At 40.9% G+C, this 25,901-nt stretch overlaps 1 protein-coding gene across 2 annotated transcripts in view; it reads right to left on the minus strand.

The window, feature by feature from the left end:
- RGL1 (ral guanine nucleotide dissociation stimulator like 1) overlaps nucleotides 1-25,901 on the minus strand; it is a 90,453-nt gene that overhangs the window by 55,878 nt on the left and 8,674 nt on the right. Inside the window, exons 1-2 of one of the 2 annotated variants that reach the window (XM_067300547.1) lie at nucleotides 23,646-23,764; nucleotides 22,578-22,688 (exon numbers count right to left, since the gene is read on the minus strand). The exons of the other annotated variant lie outside the window; for it this stretch is intronic. Coding sequence (XP_067156648.1) covers nucleotides 22,578-22,688; nucleotides 23,646-23,672 — 138 coding nt within the window. The 5' untranslated portion in view covers nucleotides 23,673-23,764. Of the gene's footprint in view, nucleotides 1-22,577; nucleotides 22,689-23,645; nucleotides 23,765-25,901 lie in introns of those variants that run through there. 2 annotated transcript variants of the gene reach the window in all.

Genomic DNA, 25,901 nt, shown 5'->3' on the forward strand with positions numbered 1-25,901 from the left:
CCACCACTTCCTTAGTTAATAATACATCTTAGCAAGACAGACCATCAAGACTCTGAGACACAAATTAGTTCAAAATCTGAACAGACTGCTACCCCAAAAAAAGACACAGAACGGTAGTCATTATTTCAGAAATATCACCGGAAACAATCTCGTTGAATCAAAAAGCACTGATCTGCAGTTTTTTTCCAACCTAAATACTACTGTTCAGTGTCTGGAAGTGAAAATCATGCAATGACATTGATTAAACTACTTTTCATTAGGCAGACTGAGAAAAATATTGAAAGAAAACAAATGGGATGAGCAATGATAAGTAAATCAGATTTCAAATATTCTTCAGGCTTAGTCATTTAAAACATTACTGATTTAGTAAAGACTTATTCAGAAATTCTGCAAAATGATTTTCAAGAGCACCTAAATAACTACTGTCTCTTAAATCCCATTTTAGCTACCTTGACAGTTATATTTTTTAATGCTTTTGACTTTCATTGACACGTTTTCCACTCTTGCTATTCCTAACTTACTGGACAGATCCTTTTATGCTCAAATAAAATTGCCTACGTTTGGAATAACTGTTAAGTAAAAGTAACTAAAAATAAGGCACTCTTTAACCAAGAATGACTGTTCCATTTCACTCTTTGCCTAAATATCAATCCCTACCAATACCATGCTCACCTTTAAAAGAAAAAAAAAAAAAAAGGTAAGAATAACAAATCATGGAATGGTTAAGCCTCAAAAGCCCCACATTGAGACATGCAAATAGCCACAACACTTGTCTGAGAGAAGAAAAAACTAAGATATCCTTCATTTTAACAAGCAGTCGTACATCACTTAAGGAAGCCTACATGGATACAGTCCGTTTCGTAAAGAAAGCATCAAGAGAGATGAGACACGAGAATGTGTGAAGACGAAACAAATTCCATGGCAAAAAGCAAACTTAAGCAGTAACAAGACTTTACGATGCTGTATAAAACTCCTACTCGCTTTGGTCAAGCACTTTTGTGAAGAATCACTTCAAAGATATTAACAACTAATTTGACATAACATTGTCTTCCAACAACCATCTTAATGAATAATTTGCATATTGAGTCTGCTCCCCTGAAAGGAAGAGAACAAGATTGTCCCATATGTAGATGAACAGATAAAATGCCAGTCTGCAGCAGCTGACAATCACGCTGGACTGACTTAAACTCGCACAGATTACGATGACTCCTGCCCTCCACACACACACACAGAGCCACTAAAAACAGCCCTCTGAAAAGCTGCAGTTTTGCACTAACAGTACCACACAACAGCATACATTGGGAAGAGCAGTGAAGGTACTAAGCCGATCAGGTCAAGTCACAAGTATTTCAAGTGTTGTTAGGACAGGCCCCTTGGTGTACGCATCCACTCTTCCTCTTGCAATCAGTTCTGCAACAATGGCAGTATTTAAGAGCCTCGCATTTCCCACTCTCCTCTCTGTCCTCGTCCCCTACGCTGAAAAGCTGACAGCCCGCAGAACAGCTCCCATGAGACTCTGAATTTGAAGCAGACTGTGGGAAACTGTGGCTTGGAAGCAGGATTTTGGGGACCAGAGGTAGCATCTTGGGCAGCCTGCAGGCTCCAAGCAGCACAGACGCTTTCCTTTGCAAGGGCAGCTGTTTCTACCATATAATGCATTTGGAAACAGAGCGAAGGCAGACTTCTCTGTAGCGCTTTCTCCACTTCACTAACTCCCATCTCTTCAATTGGGATGCAGCTGAAAATCAGAATTCTGTGTGTTGACTGAATGAAAATTACAGCCAAAATAACTTTATGAGCCCTTTCCTATGATCCGACAGCTAGGGGTATTCCTGGATTTCCAAAGCTCCACCCTTCTCCTTTCCTCTCTTACCACATAAACAACCTTTCTTGGCAGCAACCCAGAGTTTCCAGGACCAATTAATCCCATGATCGTTATACAAAAGGCATTCTCGTTTTCTTGCATCCTTAGAGCTCACAGGCTGCCTCATATCTGTCTGAAGAGCTGGCAAATGGTAACAAAAGCTGTGGGTCTGATTCAGAAGTAAAAAAAAAAGCCTCTTACACAAGTGCTGTTGCTCAGTTAGAACCCTTTCACTCAGGCACCTTGCAGCTACTTAAACCCACTCAAGGGAAAATCAGAAACAACATGCATACTGGGGCCCTGAGCAGTGCATTCTCGCACCTTCTGAAGTTATGCAAATTTAGACTCATTTGGGTATCAGTGAAATATGTGGAATGAAGCAAAACACCAGTAAAGAAGCCTAATTTACACATCACCTCTTGCTGCACGCATCTGAAGGAGTTTAACCAAGTGCATAAAGCAGTTGAATCTTCAAAGAGGTCTACATGAAAATGGCATTGTCAAACTCTTAAAAATGGTGTAGAAAATCTCAGCCAAGAGAGCACATAAATTCCTCCTCTCAATTTGGCCCACTTCTTAGAAGCGTCCGTGCAGCAAAGGAATGTAGGCTGTATTATTCAGTAAGAATGAAGTCCTCTGAGAGCAGAGAGGTTAACTTATGCAGTATACAAGCTTTTTCAAGAGACCAACAACTGCACCGACAGCTTAGCCCCAAGCTTCATCTCTAGCTATGTCGTATGCTTTACACACTTACCTTCTCTTTGCTTCCTACCTACAAAAATACCTTCTTATTCTGAACTCTCCCCTGCCTTGCTAGAAGAACCTCTAAGAAAAATCAGGAAAAGCCTTCTCGCCCTTCTCCCTTATCTGACTGCCTCCTTTGAGTTAACTGAACCTGAAACATCAGAATAGTTTAACTCTCTTCATTTTTGTTTTACACGTTTCACAACTCTACTGTTCACCACAATTTTGTTCTTGCACAAGCATGCCAGGGACATATTATTTTCATAAATGACATACAGATATTCCTTGTGGTGGTTTTGATCAGGGACTGAAGTTTAGCAAATTCCTAATCTGAAAAAGACCACCAAGAAAATGAAACCAGTAAGTCAGGTAAGACTCTTAGTCATGTCTACTTTACATTGTTTGAGGAACAGCTGCCATCAAACAACATTTACTAGAAATATTCTTCTACGCCAGCAAACCAACCTGGTTCATATTAAGTATCTTTCCAAAGCCCTTCCGTACTAGAGAAGAATTATTTCTACAGAACTCCACATCCTCCTCTCTTCAGTGCATAGGAACACCAAAATGAGCAATTGATAGTAAATAAATCCTCAAAATAATAGGTAGCTAAATGAGTAGGGCACCAGAACAAGAGCTAGGAGAGGGTTTTTACTGGCCGTTTTGCCAGTAATAATCAGCCCAATCTGTAAAATATTTCGACTCCTGTAGATGAAAGAAGTTTTATATAGTATGAGGTAAGAGCTCCATAGAGAGTCTTTGGACTTGCATAAAACTGTCAGTGATTAACTGTCAAAACTAACAGAAGCGTTCACAGGTATGGATTATAGAGGGTTCCTATGAGATGCGCATACAGTACCCTTCACCTGACGACTATTCAGCAGTTAAAGCTCACAATACAGCAAATATAATATTGACATACAAAATGCAAGCCTCTGATATGACTGTCTGAAAACACAGCCTAATCAAACAGGAAGTTCCCCACTCTAGAAGTTAATATCATCTGTGTCTATAAAATGTTAACTTAATCAGATTACACAGCCAAATAAGTGTCTGATGGCCATCACTGAGCTTAGCCAAAACTACTATAGGGAGTGCAACTATTTTCTCGGCTCACCGATTTTAACTCTTTTCAAAAACACCAGCTCTACAAAGCAGAATGTCTGCTAGTTGCAGATGGTGGGAAGTCTGGCTCTTCAGATCACTCTTGCAAGACGAACAGTTCCTCCTAGGAGGTATTAAAAAGTATGTCAGGAAAGTCTTAGCACTCTGGAAATTCACCTCTGCGCGCCTCAGCTTCTCCAGCTATGGAAGGGCCAGATTAATATTGACCTCCTCGATAAAGTACTTCAGAGTCTATAATGACAAGCACTCTGCAGAACCACGTACTGTTATTTCTACATTGAGTTAGTGCAACAGATACAGAAAATCATCAATATGATCTCTACATTGCATTTTATTTCAATAAGCAGAGGACAGAAGTCAGGAATGGCAACTGAATTGCAGAATACCATCACAGGCCAGTAGCTAAGGACACAAGAAGTACAGAACAATACAAACTCAGTTATGAACACACACTTTGAGAAAATAACACTTAAAGAGATTGTGGTATTCTTGTAAAACTATATGACACACTGATATGCATCATAAGCTGCCAGGCTGAATACACACTCTATCATGTGCTAATGGAATTCAATTATTAGTGGCTAAATCTCCCACAGAACAGTTAATAAACTCTGAAAATGTTGCATAAATGGCTAAGGCCATGTCAGTTGCCCAACTTTAAAAGCATTTCTAATGAACATGCATAGGTAATAACCTACCTTCCTTACTTTAATGAGTTAAGCAGCTTAGGCTAAATTACTGACCTAAAAGCACCTGTTAGCCTCTGTTAGTCCTTCTGGGACTTCCTTTGTATGCAAATGTTAAGAACTTTATACATGGCAGACTGTATAAACTAGTACCAATTAGGTTACTTGATCCAAGGATATGTCACAACAGCACTGCCTCTATAGAAAATATTTTCTGGTATTTTAAACTAATCTAGATTTAAAAGGCCTATGCATTGGACCTTCCTTCCTGTCTGAGACACCTACATCAGCATCACCCTAGATATAAGAAAAAAAAAAAAATACAGCTGCTAAATCATCTTCCAAGCCCATAAGCAGTTCATACGCCAGCTTGAAATGGAAAGCTTAGTCCTTCAAGTCTTTGCATGCAACCCTGTCCCTACCAGGCTTAAGTCCTAGTCTCCTCATCCAGGGATGAGTAACAGAGGTACCGCAAAGCCAAGGTAGTATAGGGTAGACAAGACGAAACAATACTGTGGTGTCTAAAGTACAAGTGAATAACTGACACCACTCGCTACAGCTATAGTACCAGCACGACTACAATCACTACCGCGTGCAAGTTGAAAAGTCTACATTATCCCCATATTTCTAAGCTGCCGTGATGTTAAAGATGACAAAGATTCTACGTCTACACAAAGAAATATGAGAAAACTGTCATATAAATTTTGTTTGTGAAACATTGGTCTGTGAAACTATTTGCAATGATCCTTCCATGAAAAATACTAAAGCAAAATATGTTGCATTTTGTATTTTATGCTGTAAAGACAAGGATTGTTTAATATTACCACTAACGCACAGATTTAATATGGCAAGAGCCATGCCATTTTATGAAAATACAAGGTCAACATGAAAAAATTGGATTTTGACCATTAAAAAAACCTGTAAAGATCATTTTTCACCAGTGCTTATACTGTTGGTAGTCAAAAACAGTAAATTTTTTCTGTGAGAAGTCACAGTATTTTTTCTCCCCTTCCAAGAATGTAATTTAATTTAATTGTGAAGCTTATCATCACTTTCTGCTCAGTCAGTAGAAACAAAGAAAGTCCTGTATGAGACAGCAGGCAACACTGCTGAACTCAAAATGGATTTAAAGATGCCACAAGTAATAATTCCGTTGCATAATAGCAACATGAATACACGTTACATAAGCCAATATGGCTTTATTCATCCCGACTGGATCATTGGCTTTCCTCACAAATTATAAAGCTTACTCAAATAGTACACAGAAATTAAAATTATAGAGACTCAGGGAAATTAATGTAAACTGCTTCTGCATTCAATGCAAACAACAAGGCAGGAGTGATAGGTTTTAACTGTATGGAGAGCTGTGAAATAGAACTGTAGTTGCAGGGAGATGAAATGCATTCTGACAGAGAAGAAAATATTTAGCAAAAGGTTCTGATTCCGATTTTAAAATAAACTGAACTGGAATTGTAAGGTATTTAATGGGAAAAAAAAAATCAAGGAAATGTTGTTACATGTTTCATAGTAATTACTGTGAGCAATGAGCAATCTCTATTGCCAAGAGCTTTTTTAGCCTTTAAGAAAAGAAATAGGTCAGCATTAAACAATTTTTACGACCATAGCATGAACACATACCTAAACTCTTCATTTCAATGGCTGTGCTTTTTACTATCCTTTATTTTGAAACTAAGGGCTCTCTCTAGGGCGAGGCTTGAGTGGAGAAAGCAGTAATAGTAAGATAATGTTACTTAATATTAAAAGTTTCCAGCTTGAACATTTATTTAAGCACTAGAAGAGTCCAAAAATATTAGTTCAATCATTCCTTTAGGCCAAACTGCATTTTTACTACGTTATCTAGAAGTCACAGGGGATCTGATTATGGAGACTCCTAGGATTCTTCTCCCTCGTGCACACACACACATACACACATTCTTTCTCTCTAAATATATGCTGAATACATGCATGTGTGTATGTACCATATGTGCGATGGTAACATCCTTGGGCCAATTCTATAGGTATATTCTCTATGACAAATTCTGTATTTTGTATGAAAAACTGCATAAGCATATGACAAATAAATATATTACATACCTATACAAACTACCGCATTCGTATAACTACAGCACCTGGCCATTAATCCATCTCTTCTAACATAACAGAAAGTAGCACCGATTACCTGAGCTAGTGCTGAATCCTCTGTGGACGTTTGCATTTCAGTTTAAGAATGCAATGTTTGAGATAAATCCCTCAGGCAAAACACACAAACCAAAACACACACTTAATTACATGAAAGTATTGAGTCAGATATGCAAAAGAAGTATAGCTTGCAAGTCAAGGGGGAAAGAAATAAAGAGCAAAAAACCTTTAGGTTATGAGATAAAACAGAAGTCCTCCACGTTATTGTTCTTTCCTCCTTTTTTGAGGGTGTGTGTGGGGGGGGAGGGGTGTTGTAGTTTAATTACACAGCAGGGTTTAACATACCTCTGTTCTTCTCTGTCCTGCTCCAACTCTTTGGCCACCCGATGTTTTCCTAACAAGAAGATTGTTTTTTTGCACTAAGAAGACTGCAAGCCTCACGGTTCAAGTAAGCGTGCAAGAGTTCGTTCACATGTTGTACACGAAACGGAGCCAGCAAATTGAAAGCACAGCCAGCATCAATCTGAAGCACTCAATGGGAGCAATGTAAAAGTGTAAGATCTGACTTCCAAGTGAAGTACGTTATTGTTATGTATGAAACATTTCCAACAGCAGCACAATGGCTGCCATGTCAAATATAAGATACCATCCCTACCCTGAAGGGTTTCTACTCTAAAAAGACAAACTGCACAGCAGGCAGGGCCAGAGTTTACTATAAACCAAGCAAGCAGACAAATGGATGCGTAGGCATATCTTCATAATCATTTTCTTGTTGTATGTGCATGTAATATTTAAACTGACTTCCAAATGCACCTCAGGAGCATTTAGTTAACTAATTTCTTTTGCACTGAGGAAAACGGTTAATCCTGAAAGGTGTACCGAGCTGTCATTTGCATCCCAACACAAAGGGAAGCTCTGAAGTGTTACCACCTCCTCTAGCAAGTTCCATCCACATGAATACTACAAACACTTGATTTGAGTCAAAACAGTAATTCAATACGATTCAGTAGAAATGTGGCGCATAAACTATATCCCCCAAAATCTAGAGGGAAATAAAACTCTAGAGAGCTCTTTAACACGGGATGGTCTATTTCCACGTCAGGCTATACTGATACTCACCAGTTTTTAAGGTCAGAAGGAACCACTGAGATCACAAAGTCTAAGCTGCAGTACAAGATATATCACAAGCCTCCAGTCCGAAGCCCAGCAGCTGTGATAATTATAACATATCTCAAATCATTCAGCTGTTTCACATTGTTTAACCATTCTGAGATCTTTGAATAGAGAACACCACTTTATTATAAAAATATGTTGTTACACTTGCACAAAGAACTCATGAATTTCCAAGAAAGGAAGAAACAGCTATTGACTGGAAAAAAGTCTGAAACTTTATAAGGCAGCTGTAAAAAGCAACTGAGGTGGTAGGAGGGGAAAAGAAAATAATCTTTTAGAGTTAAACTGCTTCCAGAATTAAAAGGTGGGAAGAATGTAAGAGGAAAATAGAAAGAACAGAATCTAATAACAGGATCACTCAGAGAAAGCAGTTTAAATGCCTACACCTTATTAGTGTCACTGTGGCTCAGTGGTTGCATTGCTAGGTGTAGTCCATAGGCTGCGGCTTCAAGAACCAAGCCAGCACTTGGAGTCACCCCAAGTGCTGAGACAGCAGCTCACTGCCCGGGAGAGACACTCCTCTGCATGGTGCTCGGCGCACTGTGGGGCTATAGCTGGAAGGTTTTAGAAAGAGGGAAAAACTGGTGTCTCGGTCAATAATCTTGCTCTTCACAAAAGAGACTGGAAGAGTCAAGCTTGCACCTGTATGAGGCAGAGTGTATTTCTCTCCAAAATTTCAAAAGAAAAGAATGTACAACAGAGTCCAGGGCATATCAGGAGGATCGTTGCTCTGGTGCAGAACTTTTCTCAAGTCTCCAGCACAGTATAACAGCTTTCTCTCTCATAGGTTTGAATACTATACAGTGATAATAAAGCACAGTAGTTTGCCTCTGCACTAGACAGGATCATCAGATCTGAAAATGAATAAGTATATTACAGGGGAGAAAATTAAAACCCCAAGAGATAAATTAGTCAGTTCAAATTACAGTGAGAGTCATTAGCAAATGAAAACTGAGCGCAGGACTCCTGACTTGCAGTAGCTTTCTAAATACAGTATCAGGATTGTCCTTAAATTGATACGACAGGGCTTACATATATAATACATAACTAATTCATGTGCTCAGTATAATATGCAGCAATCAGTTTATCCTTAGTGAAGATTTCACTTTAAGTCATGGGAGGGAAGTGGAGAAGTGGCAGTTATGGGTACACAACTGTAAACTGCACTTGTGTCTGAAGCATGCAATGACTTCTGCACTGGTGTAGGGCTGAGCTACACAGAGATGATGGCAAACACCTGGATATAAATTGATATTGGTGCAAACAAACAAGCAAAAACACCCAAAACTCCATCAGACTGTAACCCTGTAGCCTGATAGAGCAAGAGGTGGATGACTGCTACCATACAAAATGGCAGAAAGCTTCACACCTAAGGTGGAGGCTGCCAAAGTTTCATTTTGGTTGCCAAAGCTGTCAAAGGCAAAGGGCACCTATGTTCCGATGGGCAACAGATGGCTTATGCAACCAAACGGAGAGAAATGTAAGAGGCTAGCAAAAAAGTCTGTTGAAAGTACTACCCTCAAAGGTCACACTGTGGCACACAGATCAGAGAAAAGATCTGAAGGGATAGAGTAGGCAGAACATTAAATCTTTCAGCACAACGCTTAGAAGCGGCAACAAAAAGCAAACAATTCTGCAAAGTATAAATAAAGGGTACTGAACAGAGTCAAAGGACATTATTCTTTCACTGCATAAAAGCTCTGATGAGACCACATGTAGAGTACTATATTCTGTTCTGGCTGCCTTATTTTTAAGAAGGCTATTATGAAGTTGAATGGGGTAAAGCAAAGGGCAACCCACACGATTCCTATATTCAGAGTCTAAAACAGCATGGACGCAGACTTTTGTTTAACACACACACACACACAAAAAAGCAGTATCTGAGCACCCAAAATTCTCCTTGACCAGAATGAAGTTGCAGAACAGCCAAAAAACAGGCCCACAACAAACCCCTAGATTATGTCGCAATATGGCCCTGACATCTTCTGGACATTATAGCTCTCATGATCCTTTTCATGACTGCCTGGATCCAATTTTATTCTGCTTCATTAAATATTTGTTGCAAACAAACTGAAAACAGAACTTCCTAAGAAGCAACCCATAATAATAGTCATTTTAGACTAAACTAGAGGTTTTTCCCTCTGACAACAGCCAGATGCTACACAGGAAGGTGAAGACATTTCCAGAACAGACAGAATAACCAGTCTACAGGAAAAGACTCTTAACTGCAGGAAGTCTGTGTTGCACCTAAATCACAAATGTTACATGCCATGTATTTTAAATCTCACATAGTATTAATGTGGTTATTCTCATTATTTATATAAATGTCTAATCTTTTCTATATTCTTCTAAGCTCAACTACCCAACTACTTGTAGCAGTGAGTCCTTTAGGTTAATTACGTGCAATATAAAACACATTTCTTTTTTCCCCTCACTAAGTGCACTGCTTTTCAGTACCACTGAACACTCCCTGGAGACAAAGCATCTCTACTCCACTCACTGCTTTAAATACCACTGCTATTCCCTCCCATTCATTGCCAGTATCAAGCCGCAATCCTTTAAAGATTTAACAAATGTGCTTATCGTTAAAGCTGCATCAGCCCTCGCTGCATCAAGACCTAGATTTCACAATCATCATCTTTTCAGCGTCTCCTAACGCCTGCAAATCCTTCCCATTCATGGAGCCCTTTTCTAGTCCCCCCCCCCCTTTTTTTTTTTTTTTTTTGAGATGAGGGAACAAGAATCAAGAAGTGAGGTGCTACTGCAACCTCTTCAATAGTATTTTCTAAGCTTCGCTCCATTCCTCCCATGACCACTATAACAGTCGAGATCGTCTTCACAACTGCTGTTGCACAGAGAGCAAGTATTTCCACAGGAGACTGAACTCGCACAAGTCCAGAACTTCTCCCCAGGTGGTTCCAGTTAATTCACTTCCTGTCCTGAACTGTTTCAGTGTGTTGCCGTGCCTTGTTAACCAGCTGCTCCTTTCTGCATATATGCCACATGTGGAGAAGATATCCATGTGATAACACTACGAAGCCACAAAATAAATACCATCATGCACCTTTCACAGCTAATCCATCTTCTCCACAACTTTTTCCAACACTTTAAACTCTCCAGCAACCTCAAAAAAATAACTGTTTTAAAGTCTTATTGTCCTAGAAATATTTGTCTCCTCTTTTTCCCACCTCCCAAAGTGGAACTATTCCAAACCCCAGGTTATAACACTGCTGCCAAGTTATGAGCCCCACCCAAATGCATGCTTATAAAACATTTGTACTACCTTACACTACAACATACTTCACACAGCCTGTCTGGTGAAAACCTGTGGCCATGCTTCGAAAGCCATTTGGATGAAAGATGCTGGTCAGAATGCAAGATCACTATCATTTCAATTGGACATGTTTTTACTTTCCTTCAGTCCCTAAATTATTGGTGGCAGAGTGCTGAACCGAGCTACAAAGCAGCTGTATTCAGTCACTAATGTGAATTCATTCTGGTCCAAAGTAGAGTGATTTCCATAAACAGTAAATTGTCTTCTTTGTCCAAAACAGAATTTCTCACTGAATGTCTTCTAAAACTTTACAGACTTTACTAAACTCTCACACACTGCAGTAAAAGTCTTATTCCAAAAGGTGTAAAAATGGACCACAGACTTTATAGTTCGACCCTAAATATAATCCTACATGCAGGTACAGCACCTACGAAAATCTGTTAAGTCACCTCTCAAGAGCTTGTATGGTTACTGAACATGAAAAGAGACTGCATTTTTTGAGAGCCAGGGGCAAAAGAAGTTCTGGGAGACTGCAGGGGCAAACGATGGCAACAAGTCCCTGGAGGTAACTACTGCTCAACTGCTCAGCCCTTTAGGAGCTCGAGATGTATATGTGCTAAAATACTATGAGATATAGAAAAGTCTGCAAATAAAACCTATCCAAATACTATTCCAGTGTTTTAAAAATGGTCTATCAGCCTGGTCTACTTTCACCAGACAAGAGGAGCAGTGCTGCTGACTGAACGATCCCCAAAGGATACAGTGTTTCAAACGCAAGTGGGACATTCCGTTTTTCTGGTATTAAAAAAAATAAATAAATAAAGTATGTCTTGTGCATAAAGACAATGTTCTACAAACTCTGATACTATCTTACCAGGGGTGATAAGACATCAGGCATAATTTTTCTCTGGTTTGCAAGATACTACATACTGGCCACAAAAAGAAAAGTGAGAATGTGATTTACACCGAGTTAGCATTCATTTACTCCTTCCACGCAAGGCAGCTTACCCCGTTTTCTTCAAGGGGCTAGGCCACCAGCTGCTTGTTCTGTGACAATTTCTTCACCCAGCTGTACCCTTACAATGCTGTTACAGGAAGCTATATATTTAGAAAATAGATTTCCACAGGAATAGTAAAAGATACAAGTTCAAAGCGTGCATTTACACACTGTCACTAAACATATTTTTAATTAGCTTTACCAAGGCTAAATTTAAATTAAAGCGTGACTAACACGCTTGCAATGCTTCAGCCTGTTTCTTAAATGAAAACATCAAAACCAAAACTGTAAAACTAATGGTTTCTCCAGTGCTATTCTCTTTACAGCATCTCAGTCCAGCTCGTACGCTGTTTCTCCCAGGCTTTCCGATGACACATAGCCACATTCCTTGCCAACACTTCTTTAACCCAACAAGTGACCTAGATCTTATAGCATTTAGAAAGAAAATGCCACTTTCTTTTATAGTAAGCCAATTTATTGTTACTCCTGTCATTCCTTCTTGAAAAAACAAGCAAGATAAAATTCTATGATGTCAGCAACAAGACAGTTAATATAATTAAGGGAGAAGCATCATTTAGATAGACTGGCACACTGGCTATCAGACAAATTCCCAGTGGAGATCAATTATAGTACAGGGTGTTGTTATATTCCTACAGGTCACAGGTTAACTGAAAGTATGCCAAAATAAGTTTTCCTAAGTAGTCTGGCTGTAAGATTTCCAAACTGCAGTCACATGCAATCAGTGCAAAAACTGGATAATTTAAAAGCATACTAACAGCGCAGTCCAGAGCAACATTTTCTATTCTGAGGCCTCCCTTCCTTCTTGCTATTCTACACAACACAATGATCATTAGCAGGAGATGCCTCTGCACAGTCCTACAGGAAGGGAGGCTTCCTACATCTCTCTCCCGAGTTCTGCGTGGCCTCACAGGAGTATCCTATGGCCTCACTCAGCGTTAATAACACTGCAAGATTAAAGCACTGCAATCCTGCCAGGCTTTGACAGTTTGGAATGCAAGATTTTAAGCTCAAATGAGGCATGATACTGTGCTATAAAGCTAGCTACCCTTCTAATTATGCACTTTGTAGCTGGGACTGGGAAAGTAAAGACAGTAATTTTTGAGGCTTCCATTTTAAAACTCATACCAAACTCAGGTTTCATTTTTAAGTGTCTATCCCATACACAGCCTGTATTACCAAGCTTATAACTGCATGTAGGAGTGCTACTTGGAAGACCCCTGGAGCAGAGATGTGTGCCTGAACTGGAAAGAAGAAAAATATACCCCAAAAAGTTATTACTAAGGGCCATGGTACAATGATGGCCACAACTGAAGGAAAAGGCAAGGAGAAAGAGCCTACCCACAACAGCAATTCAAGCTCAATGATATTCCAAGACTTTCTTTTGATCACTATATACCTGTCCATAGGAAAAACTGTTCAGTTTTCTCTGAAATGTCCTATATAACTTTTCCGTGGGTCTTCAATGGTTAAGAGGCATCTTCCACTACGCAAAATCAATGGCAGCACAGTCTTCCCCATCTTCTTTTCTTCTCCAAGATAGTTCCTCAGAGAAGAGTACATAGGGGAAATATTTTCCTTAGTAGACAGTGGTGCAACCAGGTTGCTGTAAGGATATTGCCTATCAGTTCCTTGGGATCCATTTTTCTGCCTTTGCCAAACATACACCCTGCCTTGGTCTGGGCAGCAAGGACAAGCTGCAGAAATCTGATTTCAGAGGGTCTTATTTAGCCAAAAGGGATGAACATACAGTATAAATCAGAGACAAAACAGCAAGCTGCAACAAGGACAAAGATCAGCAAAGTCCTTGCCTCCTGACTGCATGGGAAGCTACACCTGACAAGAACATCCGAATAAGAAAAACACAGAGCTGGCTCAGAAAGGCACATGGGAGAACAGGAGCACAGTTCAGAGAAAATCTGAGACTCTGGACGTTCCTGTTGATGGTTCCAGGCACCATTTAAATCTCAACCCATATTTAGCAGGCCACTGCTGGAAAGAAAAAATTTAACTAAAAAGAAAAACTTACTTTCTGAGATTTCTGAGATTTTTTTCAAGTCACCAAAGAAGTTATACCCTAAAACGGGACATGGATTAGTTAGACTGAAGTTTCTATAGTGCTTTTTCTGACTGAACTCTCCAGCACAAGCTTTCTGCCAATGTATGTGACTGCACAAGCGTTTAGAAGCCAAACATGTGGTCATACTCATCTTGTAGTGCAAGACAATTATTCCCAATTCAGTTTTGAAACAACACACAGGATTCTCAGAAAATGTAATCAAATACTATCAGTGTTTAAAAAAAAAATCTGAAAGGGGCAAAACTGAAAGGCACCATATCTATCATTAAAGTATCTTTTACAGCAACTCATTAACATGTTACAGTTTCCAAGGAGCGTGTTCAGCTATATGCCCAATGTCATAGCATCAAAGATACCTTGAGACAAATAATATTTTGAACCAACCTCTGACAGAGCAAATGCAAGGGCCAAAAGTTTAGCTGGGGCCAAAAACAAAGCAAAAAAAAAAACAAACATGTGTTTAAAATTTGCTCTACAAATGTAACAATGGCTAACTGAGTCAGACAGCACTGGCCATGAGGGAGCAGATTATTTCACTGTTATCTGGATATCTAAGACACAAAGAGCAACCATCCATCTGTAGAGCAAGAAACTTGAGACTTGATGACTCTCCCAAAGCTTAGCTATCATTTAAGATGTGGAGATACAGGCTTTATATGGCTATTCCACTGTATAGAGGCTTAGGAGCACTCCCATTCCTGGCTGCACTTCCTATAACCTGCCCTGATAAAAGCTTTCCGTTCGGAGGCAGAGCGCGGGTCTCTTCCTCACTCCTCGCAGGGTAAGGCCAAGTATTCTGTTAGGAGAGGTATTTGCAAGCCCTAGGGAGCCTCTCCAGTCTCAAAGACTCATTCCTTCCTGCTTCCCCTCAGATTCCTCGAGTGCTGGACACCACTCACCCACCCCTCCCTAACCCCTGGAAGGGTGAGATAAAGCACTCTGGCTGGCTAAGGGGGAGGTCCACAAAGCAACTTCACAGCGTTTCGAAAACTCTGCTTGCTTTTCACTCTGTAATCTTCTTGTGCATCTGCCCAAACCTCACCCATGCCTTTCACCACTTTTTTTGCAGCAGTATATCTTTTCTTTTTACATCATTGTTCCCCCTTCTCCAAGTCCACACTATTATAGTCTAACACCTCTCTCTACTACTCTTCTGCATCCACTTCTCCACATTGCTCTTACCAATGCAAAGTCAAACATTCAACCAAACAAGGTACACACTCCATCCACCCTCTGTCCTCACTGCTGTCACCTCCTACCCTCCCCACCATGTCAATAAGAAGCCCCTCACTCCCACCTGCCCATCTTTCACTGGCTCTAGAAGATCTACTTTAAACCTAAATTCACATGAGTCATCAGCAACCTTCTCTTCACATTGCTGTCTCTCCAGCACCAGGCTCTGAGACCTGTCCACCTTTAATTAAGCCCTGTGGCTACACCTCTTCTTCACCAGCCTGGATAAGACCAAGAGCAACTTTTAACACAAAGCTGCTTCTTCCAAATTTTCCCACTCGGCACTCTCTCTTCTCTGAGTGGACTCCCCTCTCGTCTTCATCTCTATCTTTACATATCTAACACACAACCAGCTCTTCACAATCAGCTTGCCTCTCTAACTATACAGCTGGTTCTTTTTCCCTTGTCACAAACTCCCACACTTTTCCCTCCAAAAATGCAATTTCCATATTGATGACCTACCCCAACCTTCTCCTTAGCTGAGCACTTTCCTGCTCTTACATTTCCATTTGACTTAGAAACATACAACTGGAAGATGCTGCAGTCTGCTACCAAAGGAAATTACTTTACAATCCTTTTCACCAACTGAAGCACCTCCACTGTTGATGCTGTCAGGTTCTTTGCTTCCTTCACTCTTGCTGAAGTGCCACTCCACTATCTCATTGCTCTGATCATTTGACACTTTCTTCTAATTTATGACGATTTATACCCGTTCTTTTAGCATGAACGGTTCTTTCGCCTTCCTTGTGCTTACTTCATGATTTTTTTTTATAGGAATTAATCATATACTCCCTAAGTCTTCATTTTGCTAAGCTAATCAAGCTATAGTCTTCAGACTATTATCAGGCATGTTCATCATTTTCTTGACGATCCTAGAAGTCCTCTTCTGACACCCTTCCAGTTTAAATCAACCTTCTTGAAATGACTGACCAGAACTACACACTGTAATCCACTGTATGGTGGGATTCATGCTTCCCATCTGTACCAGCAATAATCTAAAACATTTGAGCATCACATTTGCCTTTTTCACTTCACATCATGCTGGTGGCTCACATATCCTATGATTGATTAACACACCCAAAGCTGGAAGGGACAAGAAAGGTCAAAAATATCAGCCAACAGCAGAAATTATTTTCATTAATTTACAAACGTGTCTTTGCATTCTGTGCTACTTAATTTCATCCCATTTCTGTTATACCAATTCTGAATGTTGACCGTAGGATATGTCCATCCTCCAGATACTCCCTTCCTCCACCAGATCATCAGATTTTGTCAGCAAACTCCTGTTTTTATGTTAATGACCTTAATAACATATGACAGCAGTTTAGCCTCAGGAGCAACCCATGTAGAATTACAGCAGGCACCTGTCTTTAGCCCAGCAGTTTCTCTTTCAGCTTGAGTGGCAACAGCTCTTCTTCAACAGGTCCTTTACCTACCTTTTAAGTCCTCAGTCTCTCCAGAGACTGATTTTTTTCAAGAGACTTCAATAGTAAATTTTAAAAGAAACCTAAAGAGGTGAAACCCACCGCCTTTTTAGAATCCAGAAAAATCAGTTATCTTATTAGTGAGACTAATACCTTCAACCTACCTGGATCACACCTCCCTATCACAACACCTCCCTCTCCTCCCCTAAAACAGGGACCATATTTGCCATCCTCCAGTCATACGTCATTTCTGACTTGGCAGATGTACTAGAACTCCTTGCCACTGGACTGTCATTTCATACACCAGCTCTTCGGTAGCTCAGGGGTGGAAACTATCCAGCTCCCAGTCTGGGCACATCAAGCTATTAAGCAAAGATAAAACTCAAAGATGTGTCAAAGCCTCATGTGTCATCATTACCATCAACCTCCACATGAACCTTTGTCATCCTTACAGAAAACAAAATTTACAGAAAAAAAATAATTTTTTGCTTATATCTGGACTAACTTTAATCCCTATCTCACTCTGTGAAGCTGCCCTTTCTATTTTGCTGTTGTTCTTATATGGCTGACAAACCTTTGACTGTTTGCTTTCATTTGCTTTGCAAGGCTTGACTTCTGGCAACTCTTATTTTAACCCTTAAGATAAAGCTTTCTCTACTCACAACAGCTTTTCTCTATTTCTCAAAATCTAATTCCTAAACAGAAAGAAAAGAAAAGAAAATTCCCCCCTCCTTCTCCAAAAGTTTTCTCCCCTCCCAGCTTAAACTAAAAGTCAAGGTAGTGCTTGCAATTTTGAGACTCAAACTTCCAAACTCTCATATTCAACTGCTTGAACTTCCTACTTTACATGACTTCAACTATTTCCCTTAGTTTCTAAGTGCACCATTGTAAAAAATAATCAACTTGCAGCCCTACTTTATTTACCTTTCTGTTCAATTGAATCATCTTCCGAAAACTCATTTAAGGTAAACCTCACTAGACAGCATCTCTTATCTGGATATTGGAACTGAATGATCCAATCTCTCATTGGATCAGTCAGTTACTTGATGAAGGAATCATCTGGCAATAATACCTACCACCTAGGTTCAATTCTGCCAGCTGCCAAAAACGTTCATCAGTCAAGGTGGTCGTAAACTACTCTGTCTCTTCTTTCTTTGCTATTTATGTAGTCATTCATTTTATTTCTGGCATACTGCCCTACACCCTTAATTTTTTTTTCCTCTTTCAGTCACTACAAGTTCCATTCTGTTAACCCCTAGCCCTGGTGCATCTTCACTACATGCATGCACTTGATCCATGGGGAATCTGGCAGAAACCCAACAACCAAGCCAATTTACCTTTATGAGAAATGTTGGGGGGGGGGGGGTTCCTTCCCCTCTTCCTTCAATTTTACCCACTCCACAGTTAAACAATTCCAGTGTTTTAATTAATCTTATTCCACAACTTCAAACCCAGCTCCTCAAAATCTCCATTTTTCCAGGCTTCATTCCTCTCTCTGCAAAGGACCTCTTGTACAATTCTCTTGTTCCTATCTTATGACAATCACAGAAGTTTCTTGCCTTTGCTCTTCTTCTTGATCCCTTCACTTGCTTAATAGATTCCATTCCACTTCCTAACATCTCTCTTATCTCTTTCTCTTACACCTTTTATATTTCCACTCTCCCCTCCCAGTAAAAATACCTTTTGGTCTCTCCTCTTTTAAAAATTCCACCTATCTCACCACTTACCTCTCCACCTGCTTCATTTTCTTTCCTCTTTCAGTTTACTGAACGATCAGTCGCCAACTGGAGTTCATCTCTTCCAATTCCATTCATACACAGTTGGCATAATGCTGACAGAAATTCAGGCACTCAGTGGCTAATCTACTTTCACAGACACTGTTTGATGGTTCTTATCTACCTCTGGCTACAGTAAGGCTCAGCCTGTTTCTCAGCCTCATTTCATGGATAGCCAGCTGTCAGTTCAAGAAGAAAAAACACCACAGAACTTTTAAACTTTTCACCGGCTTCTTCTACTTTGTTGCCTTTTCTTCATGGACAATCACACCATCCTATTTGGCACATGGGGTGCCAGCTTCCCTACAGGTTCTCCTTACATCCTCAGAGGTAAGCTGCATCGCATTTTTCAGGTTCTTTCTGTATAATAGTTTCAAAATACAACCTTCCCTTTCTAGCCACATCATTAAAATTCTTTGCTGCATTCTCACAACTTCTACTCCACCTACTGATGTGTCTTTTACTCTAGCCTGATGCAACCCTATTCAAAATGCTGCTGCAGAAAGTATCTCTTATCCTCTGCTTTGACCATGCCATCCATCTGTTCAAGTCTCTCCTTCCCATCCTTCTCTATCACAACAGAGATCGGCCACATAGCTCAGTTTCCATGGCCTTCACAGCTTGTTCTCAGGCTCCTTGCCATCTCTCTCAAGATCCTGCCTCCCACCATTGAATGGTCTATCCTAGAGATGTCAATGCCCACTCACGTTTTCAAACGTGAAGGCGTTGTCAAATAAACAGCTTCATGTTTTCTCTTGTTGAACCTGTCACGCTTGGGAGGGATTCTCTCCAATTATCTCCAGAAGTAACATTTGGCTTTGAAAATTTTCCTAAAACTCTCCATTTCCTTGATGCTTACAAATAGCTTGAGAAAAGTCAACTTGAGAGTTAGCTTCTGCTAAACTGATACCACTGCCTCCAATGTCAGCCCTCAGAAGAGGCAACACATGCATATAGACAAGTCTCATTTGATGTTCAGTCTGTAAGTACTTTCTGGTCAGGACAGTGCTTTTGTGCAGCATCTATCACAGCAACAGGCTGCTACTAAGGCTTTTAATCTTCTGTAACACTGTAGGGCCTAAAGTCTTAAGCTTCACTATATATTTAAAACCAAGTTTAACAGACAAAAACAGTCACTAGGCATCCTTTCACGTCTAATGTTAAATTTAAAGCAGAGAAATTTGGTGCTTATACACAACCTTCACACTTTTGAAAGGTCTGAAACTCCTGATGATTGCTTAAGTCATAGCCTGTTTGTTTGTTTTTTTAATTATAGAAGTTTGAAACACAACAACTATATTTCCATATTTAAATAGGCCAGTTTTTACAGTGCTTAAACTGTAATCCTATGATTGGCTTTTAAACAGACCACTCTCTCATAACACAGCCTATCCTTCAGGAACCCTCACTGCTTTGTTAGGGTGGAGAACTTTCTTTAAAAAAAAGTTTATGAGACTTCTTGAAACATAGAAAATCTAAGTTCATTTACTTACAGGTACCCTCACCACACAAGAATTTAATTTTGCAAGACTTCAAACTTTTCAGTAGTTAAATGAATTTGTAATAAATCCCAACATACTTGAAATAAATAAATATATTCCCTTTAACACAAGTTGTAGGAAATTTTCAGTTAAATCTGCAGCTCTCAGACACATCAAATTTACAATCTAATGCTTTTTAACTGAAAAGTTTGCAAAGTAATTTACACATGCAGCACCACTAAAAACTATCCATTCTGAGATCACCAGATCAAACCACCACTGCTGAAAAATGCCACACAATATTTAATATCCACACACAACATCAAGGCTTTTTGTTTTAAAAGGACTTCAGCTTTTCAAGTCACAAGGAACTTGACCTGCTGCAATAAACCATGAGAAACTCAACTCCTCTAAGAAGGTCATACTGCTAACTGCACCTTTATAGGATACAAACTGACAGTTCTCAAACATCCAGATATTGAAAGCCTTTTTTTTTTTTTTTTAAGAGAGTAAATTACAAATGTAATCAGTAACAGAGTTACTATATTTGTTTAAATTAAGGCTCAATATCTGCTGGTATAAATGCATTATTCTCATACTCTTAATTTGATCTTGAATCTTCAATCCAAGCATGACTTAGAGCAGCATCAAGAAAAAAAGCAAGACCAACACTGATTAAATCCAACATTTTTTTAATGCAGCACTATGAATTTCAAAGCATTCAAAAACATTAACACCATAAAACCCTATCAGTTCCAGACTTAAAAAAAAAAAAAGAAGAAGAAGAAGAAGAAAAAAAAAAGAACAGAAGTCACCTGAGGACAATTATGAGACACACAATTCTGCTTTTCAGGGCAAAACTGCTGGTGGGGTGCCTATTCATAAATAATGTTCTGGATTACAGGCTATTTATTGACTTTAGAACCACAGTAAAGCCATTAATAAAACAAGACCACAAAAAGAGCTTAAAATATTTTATGTTCTGAAGTGCTTAAGAGGACCAAAAAGCCTATAGGTTTACAAATATTTTTAAGTAACATGCATGAGATTATTGCTCATGAAAGACGCCAGCCTGGAAGCTGAAGCCACCAATTTATGCACAGAACAGGTGCACACTTCTGACACACAGACTCCTTCCCCACAAATACAGCTTGATTCTGACCTGGAAAAGCTACTGCTAGCCATAAAAAAAGCCAAAAGTCATGTCCAGGACCTCACAATCCTTTATCCTTGTTAAGATCAGCACTATCAGCTGTGGTGATGATCTCAGGAACACACACAAACTCTTCCCTTCAGAACATGATCAAGACCTAGCAAACTCATTCTACAAACAAGGAACAACCACAGCTGAAACAGGAAAAAATTCCACTTTTTCTAAACTATATTTATAGGAAACAGGCTCATTCAAAATGATCTCCACCTCTTACAAAAACCACCATCTGGGAAATTTACAGGAGCTCAAAAATACATTCTAATATTTTTCCCCCAATCCTGCTATAAACAGGAGGCAGAGATGGGAAATCTGCCACTCATCAAAGGAAGCAGATTTGAAATTATCTGTTCTGATTAGAACTCTGTGTACTTCTTGGAAATATGGAAAGGGGAAATTCTAAGCACTATCTGTAAGCAGGACAAAATTTGCTTATCTTTCTTGACTGTGGTTTCAGCACTGCTGTACCGCTTTATGTCATGGAACTTAACAAGAAATCTATTTGATATAAATCTCAGGGTAGTTCTAAGGGTCTTTAAAATACTGACCTGGATACTGCATTAAACCAAGCTCTCCTATTGTTGCCTTTGATCCTGAAGAAAATTTATAAACATAACAAAATAACACCAAAGCTATAGCCACCTCCTGAAGATATGGCTCAAACTGCCACAGCTCCACTGATTTCAGTGAAGTGAGGACTTTTTATATCAGCTGCGGACCTAGCCTGACAAAGGTGAAGGCACTTAGCAGCATGCCAAATTAAGTGCATGTGTGTTAAAGCTTACTGCATTCACCACTAAAGCATTCATGCTTTGAAAAACAGCATTCAGCAACACTTCTTGCAGAAGTGCAGGCAATTAAAAGGGAAGACAAACGCCACATCTGGCTGAGAAAGCAATAAGGAGATAAGGCCCAAATCTATATTTGCTTAAGTTTTGAGGAATTTTCCACTAACTTTGGAGAAATCCTCATTAGGCAAAATACCATGACTGTTTTTTTGAGCCGCCTGAGACAGATTCCTAGCAGCAGAGATGAGCCGCAGCCCGATCTGAAATAACTGGTAAATACTCAACTTTTGGATCAGGTCACAAATCTAAGATCCTTATTTCTGCATTAAGTATCACCACAATCAGTCAAATCCTTGCTATGCCTATCAGCAAAAGAGGAAGAGTTAACACAAGAAGAGAGTTCTTTCACATGACACAGGCAAATTCAGTTTTTTTCTTTTTAATGGTGAAACCAGTCAGTGCTAAAAGTTAATATCATAACTATTCCTGTGGAATTCAGCTCCCCAGAGCAGGCTCCAAAGTCCAGGAGCAGTCTTCCAAAATGCCGCTGTGCCAGCTTTACTTACCCCTAGCCATCTTGCTCCTTTGTTGGCAGCCTGCTGAATCTGCACTCTTTTAAGGGTGACATGGTAAACAGCTCCCTCTTCTACCTCTTCACCCCAGTCCTGAATTGAGCTCTGCCAGGGAATGAAGAAAAAAAAAAAAGAGAGAAAAAGGAACTTTTTCCCCTCTTCTGCTAACCACAATCTATACCAGGTGCACTACTGCTTCATGCAGAGCACAGCGCAGAAGATGGGCTGCACAAAGTAAACACAACAATCAAAGCGATACTTTTAGATTGAGGGAACTCTGGAGATACTCTTGGCAAGCCAGCCTTTCCTGTGGTATCAAGATACCCTGACTTTCCATTTAGCTATTTTTCCTAGACAAGCACATATTTTAAATAGTTGTATAAAGTCTTTTCTAAGGAAATAGTTTGGTTTTGATTAGCAGTCTGTCTTCCCTCTCCCTCCCCCTCCCCTTTTTTCTAAAGCAATTAATCTCTTTGGCCTTTCATTTATGGAAGGAATTGCACTTTTAAAACTGTTGAATTACTTAGGCAGACAGTCTTTCAACTTTGAAGGTAGCAAGCGTTTAAAATACAGCAACTCTTCGTTTCTTTTGACAGGAGGGATCTAAAGAACTTGTGGTTTGCTTTTTCAAAGTCTATTATTTCTAGCTACAAAAACTTTGCACAGAGTCGAGGCTATAAAACTTGCAAATATTAAACAGGGGAGGAAAAAAGCGCAGCATCTTCCAAACTATAACTGAACATGTGCCGAAATGACTCCTCGCTCCCCAAGTTATTATTCTTAACCGTACAAAAGCAGGCAAGCCGCTGCAACCGAGTCAGAAAACATAAATCGGAATTTATCCGGAGGGACTCGGCTAACTTCCTCCTCCGAAGCGCCTTCTTCATCTTCCCCACGCCGCTCGCTCGCACCCTGCCCCAGGCACACTCCCACGCGCAACTCGGGCATCGTTCAGAAGCAAAGAAGAGCGCGGGGCCGGCAGCCCGCAACCGCTTCCAGAGAGGCGCCCGGCGCGCAGCCCCGCCTGACCCCGGCGCCCCGGCGGGAAGGGGGCCCCGTTACCATTTTAGCTTTCCACAGCAATTTCATTCTCAGCTCCGTGCCGGGCGCCTCGACGGGGCATGCCGCTGCCGCTGGGCGCCACCGCCGGCCGCGCCGCGCCGCGCTGCTCCGCTCCGCCCTGTCAGCGGCCGCCGCCGCCGCGGGCCGGGCCGAGGCGAGGCGAGCCGTGCGGCCCCTCGGCTCCGCGGCGCGGGAGGGCGGGCGGCCGCGCCAGGCCCCGCCTCAGCCCGGCCCCGGCCCCGCCGAGGGGCTTCCTGTTTATCGCTGCCCGCCCCGGCCCGCAAAGTTATCGCGGAGGAAGGGCGGCGTGTCCGCGCCCGCTGCAGCGGCCCGCGGCGCGGCGCGGCCCCGAGAGGCGGCGGGCAGCCCGGGAAGGGGGCTCGCGCCCAGCGGGCGGGGGAGCGGCGCGCTCGGCAGTTAAGGGCTGCGGACTGCAGAAGCCTCCTCGCGCGCCTCCTCCCCGGGAAGCCCCCGGCTCGGGAAGCACGCAGCGCCTTCGCACAACGCGCGGAGAAGTGAAGCGCCTCTCAGAACATCCGCGCTCCCTCTCAGAGCCGCGGCAGGCACCGAAAGCCCCAGGGACGACAGCGCAGTAAAAGCCACCTCTCAGGCTGCCTGGCCGCTGCTGTCACCTGCGAAGGGGCAACTTGTGCCCAGGACCCAGTAAAGATTTCTACCACATTAGTGTCGGGCAAAATAGGTATAAACATAATACAGCTTTCAAATCAAAACGTTACAAAATGATTCACAAATAGAGGTTAAAAAGGAGGATTTGGATTTTAAACTGCAAAACAGCACAGTAATAGTTATAAATGTATAACAGTCAAATAACCAGAACTGTTGAGCTGTGCTAGTTAAAACAAATACAAGGCAGGAATTTCAAGCCAAGCTTAATTTTAAACCCTATCTCTACAAGTTTGAAAGTAAAGAAATTCGACATTATAGCAATCCACACTACCGTTACTAGAGGCAGTACGTTACGCTGTAGCACTGCTGCTCTGCAGACACTGCAGCAAGCCTGCCCGAGCAACTCATAGAGCTCACCAAAGCACAAAACAGCACGCGAATGGCGCCAGGAGCGTGCCGAGGGCCTTCCTCCTCCTCCTCCTCCCCATGCCAACCTGCCTGCGCCAGGGCAGCCGCAGGTCCACACGGTCCTCAGCGAGCCCATCCTCTGACTCACACCCTGTCCCGTGAGATACGTATGTTGGTACGTTTGTCATCCTACTGCACGTAACAGACTTTTACCCAAAAACAGTTCTTGCAATTCATCTCCTATGAGCCACCTGGCAGCTATCCAACAAAAAACCAAAGTTTTTTACACTGATTCTGTAACTGATATAGTCCATCACATTTCCCACTACCCTCTTTATACAGGCTGAGGCACAATATCCTTATTTTTCATTTCTGTGGGAGTCCCTTGCTCACATACAAGCCTACATGTACCACGAGCATCTTTGCTGCACAAACACTAACTGCAGACATCAGCATGCTCATACAAGGATCTCAAAACACCTTACAAACACTAATTAAGTTGCCTCGAGTTGGCCTTACAGTTACCTGACTTTTTGGACTTAAAAATGAAAGTTGAGTGCACAGATTATTGTACAAGTCAGTGAAAGAGCTAAGAATTGAAGCAAATGGTTCAGATTTCCCATATCTCAGCTCTAACACCGAGAATATTTACACATTTATACACAAGTGTTACTATCAACTATCTCAGGAGCAGTACTAGTTTGGAGAGACTATTATCACTTGCAGGTGTTGACATGAGGAAGTATACAATAGCAAGGAACATTATTTTAAGCTGTGATTGAGCTGTGTTGTCATGGATCAACTGATCTGATTATTTTCCAGGCTGCATGTTTAGTTTATCTGTGTAATATAGAAATGACCCAGACTAAACTGTAGCAGATAGAGTCTTCAATAATCTGACTAAAAATTACTGTAGCATACAAATCAAGATCTAGATTTTCCAAGGGCCCTTGGCTTCTCCTTTAAAACTACACACAGGGTTTTGAAAACTTTAGATTTTGCAAACAGTTTTTTCCCATCATAACTTTTAGGTGCAAAGAACTACATTTGCATGGAATTCATGCAGCTAGCCCAGCAGGCTTGCAAGCAGTTGCACATCAAATTGCTGTTGAATAGGACAAATGTATGTTAGCATATGAAAATGGATACTCAGCTACAGGGAATAAAACACCAAATCCAAATAATTATTCTGTATTGAAATAAAAGCTTTATAAAGGTAAG

Source organism: Apteryx mantelli, chromosome 8 (assembly GCF_036417845.1).
Source record: "Apteryx mantelli isolate bAptMan1 chromosome 8, bAptMan1.hap1, whole genome shotgun sequence".
Taxonomy (NCBI): domain Eukaryota; kingdom Metazoa; phylum Chordata; class Aves; order Apterygiformes; family Apterygidae; genus Apteryx; species Apteryx mantelli.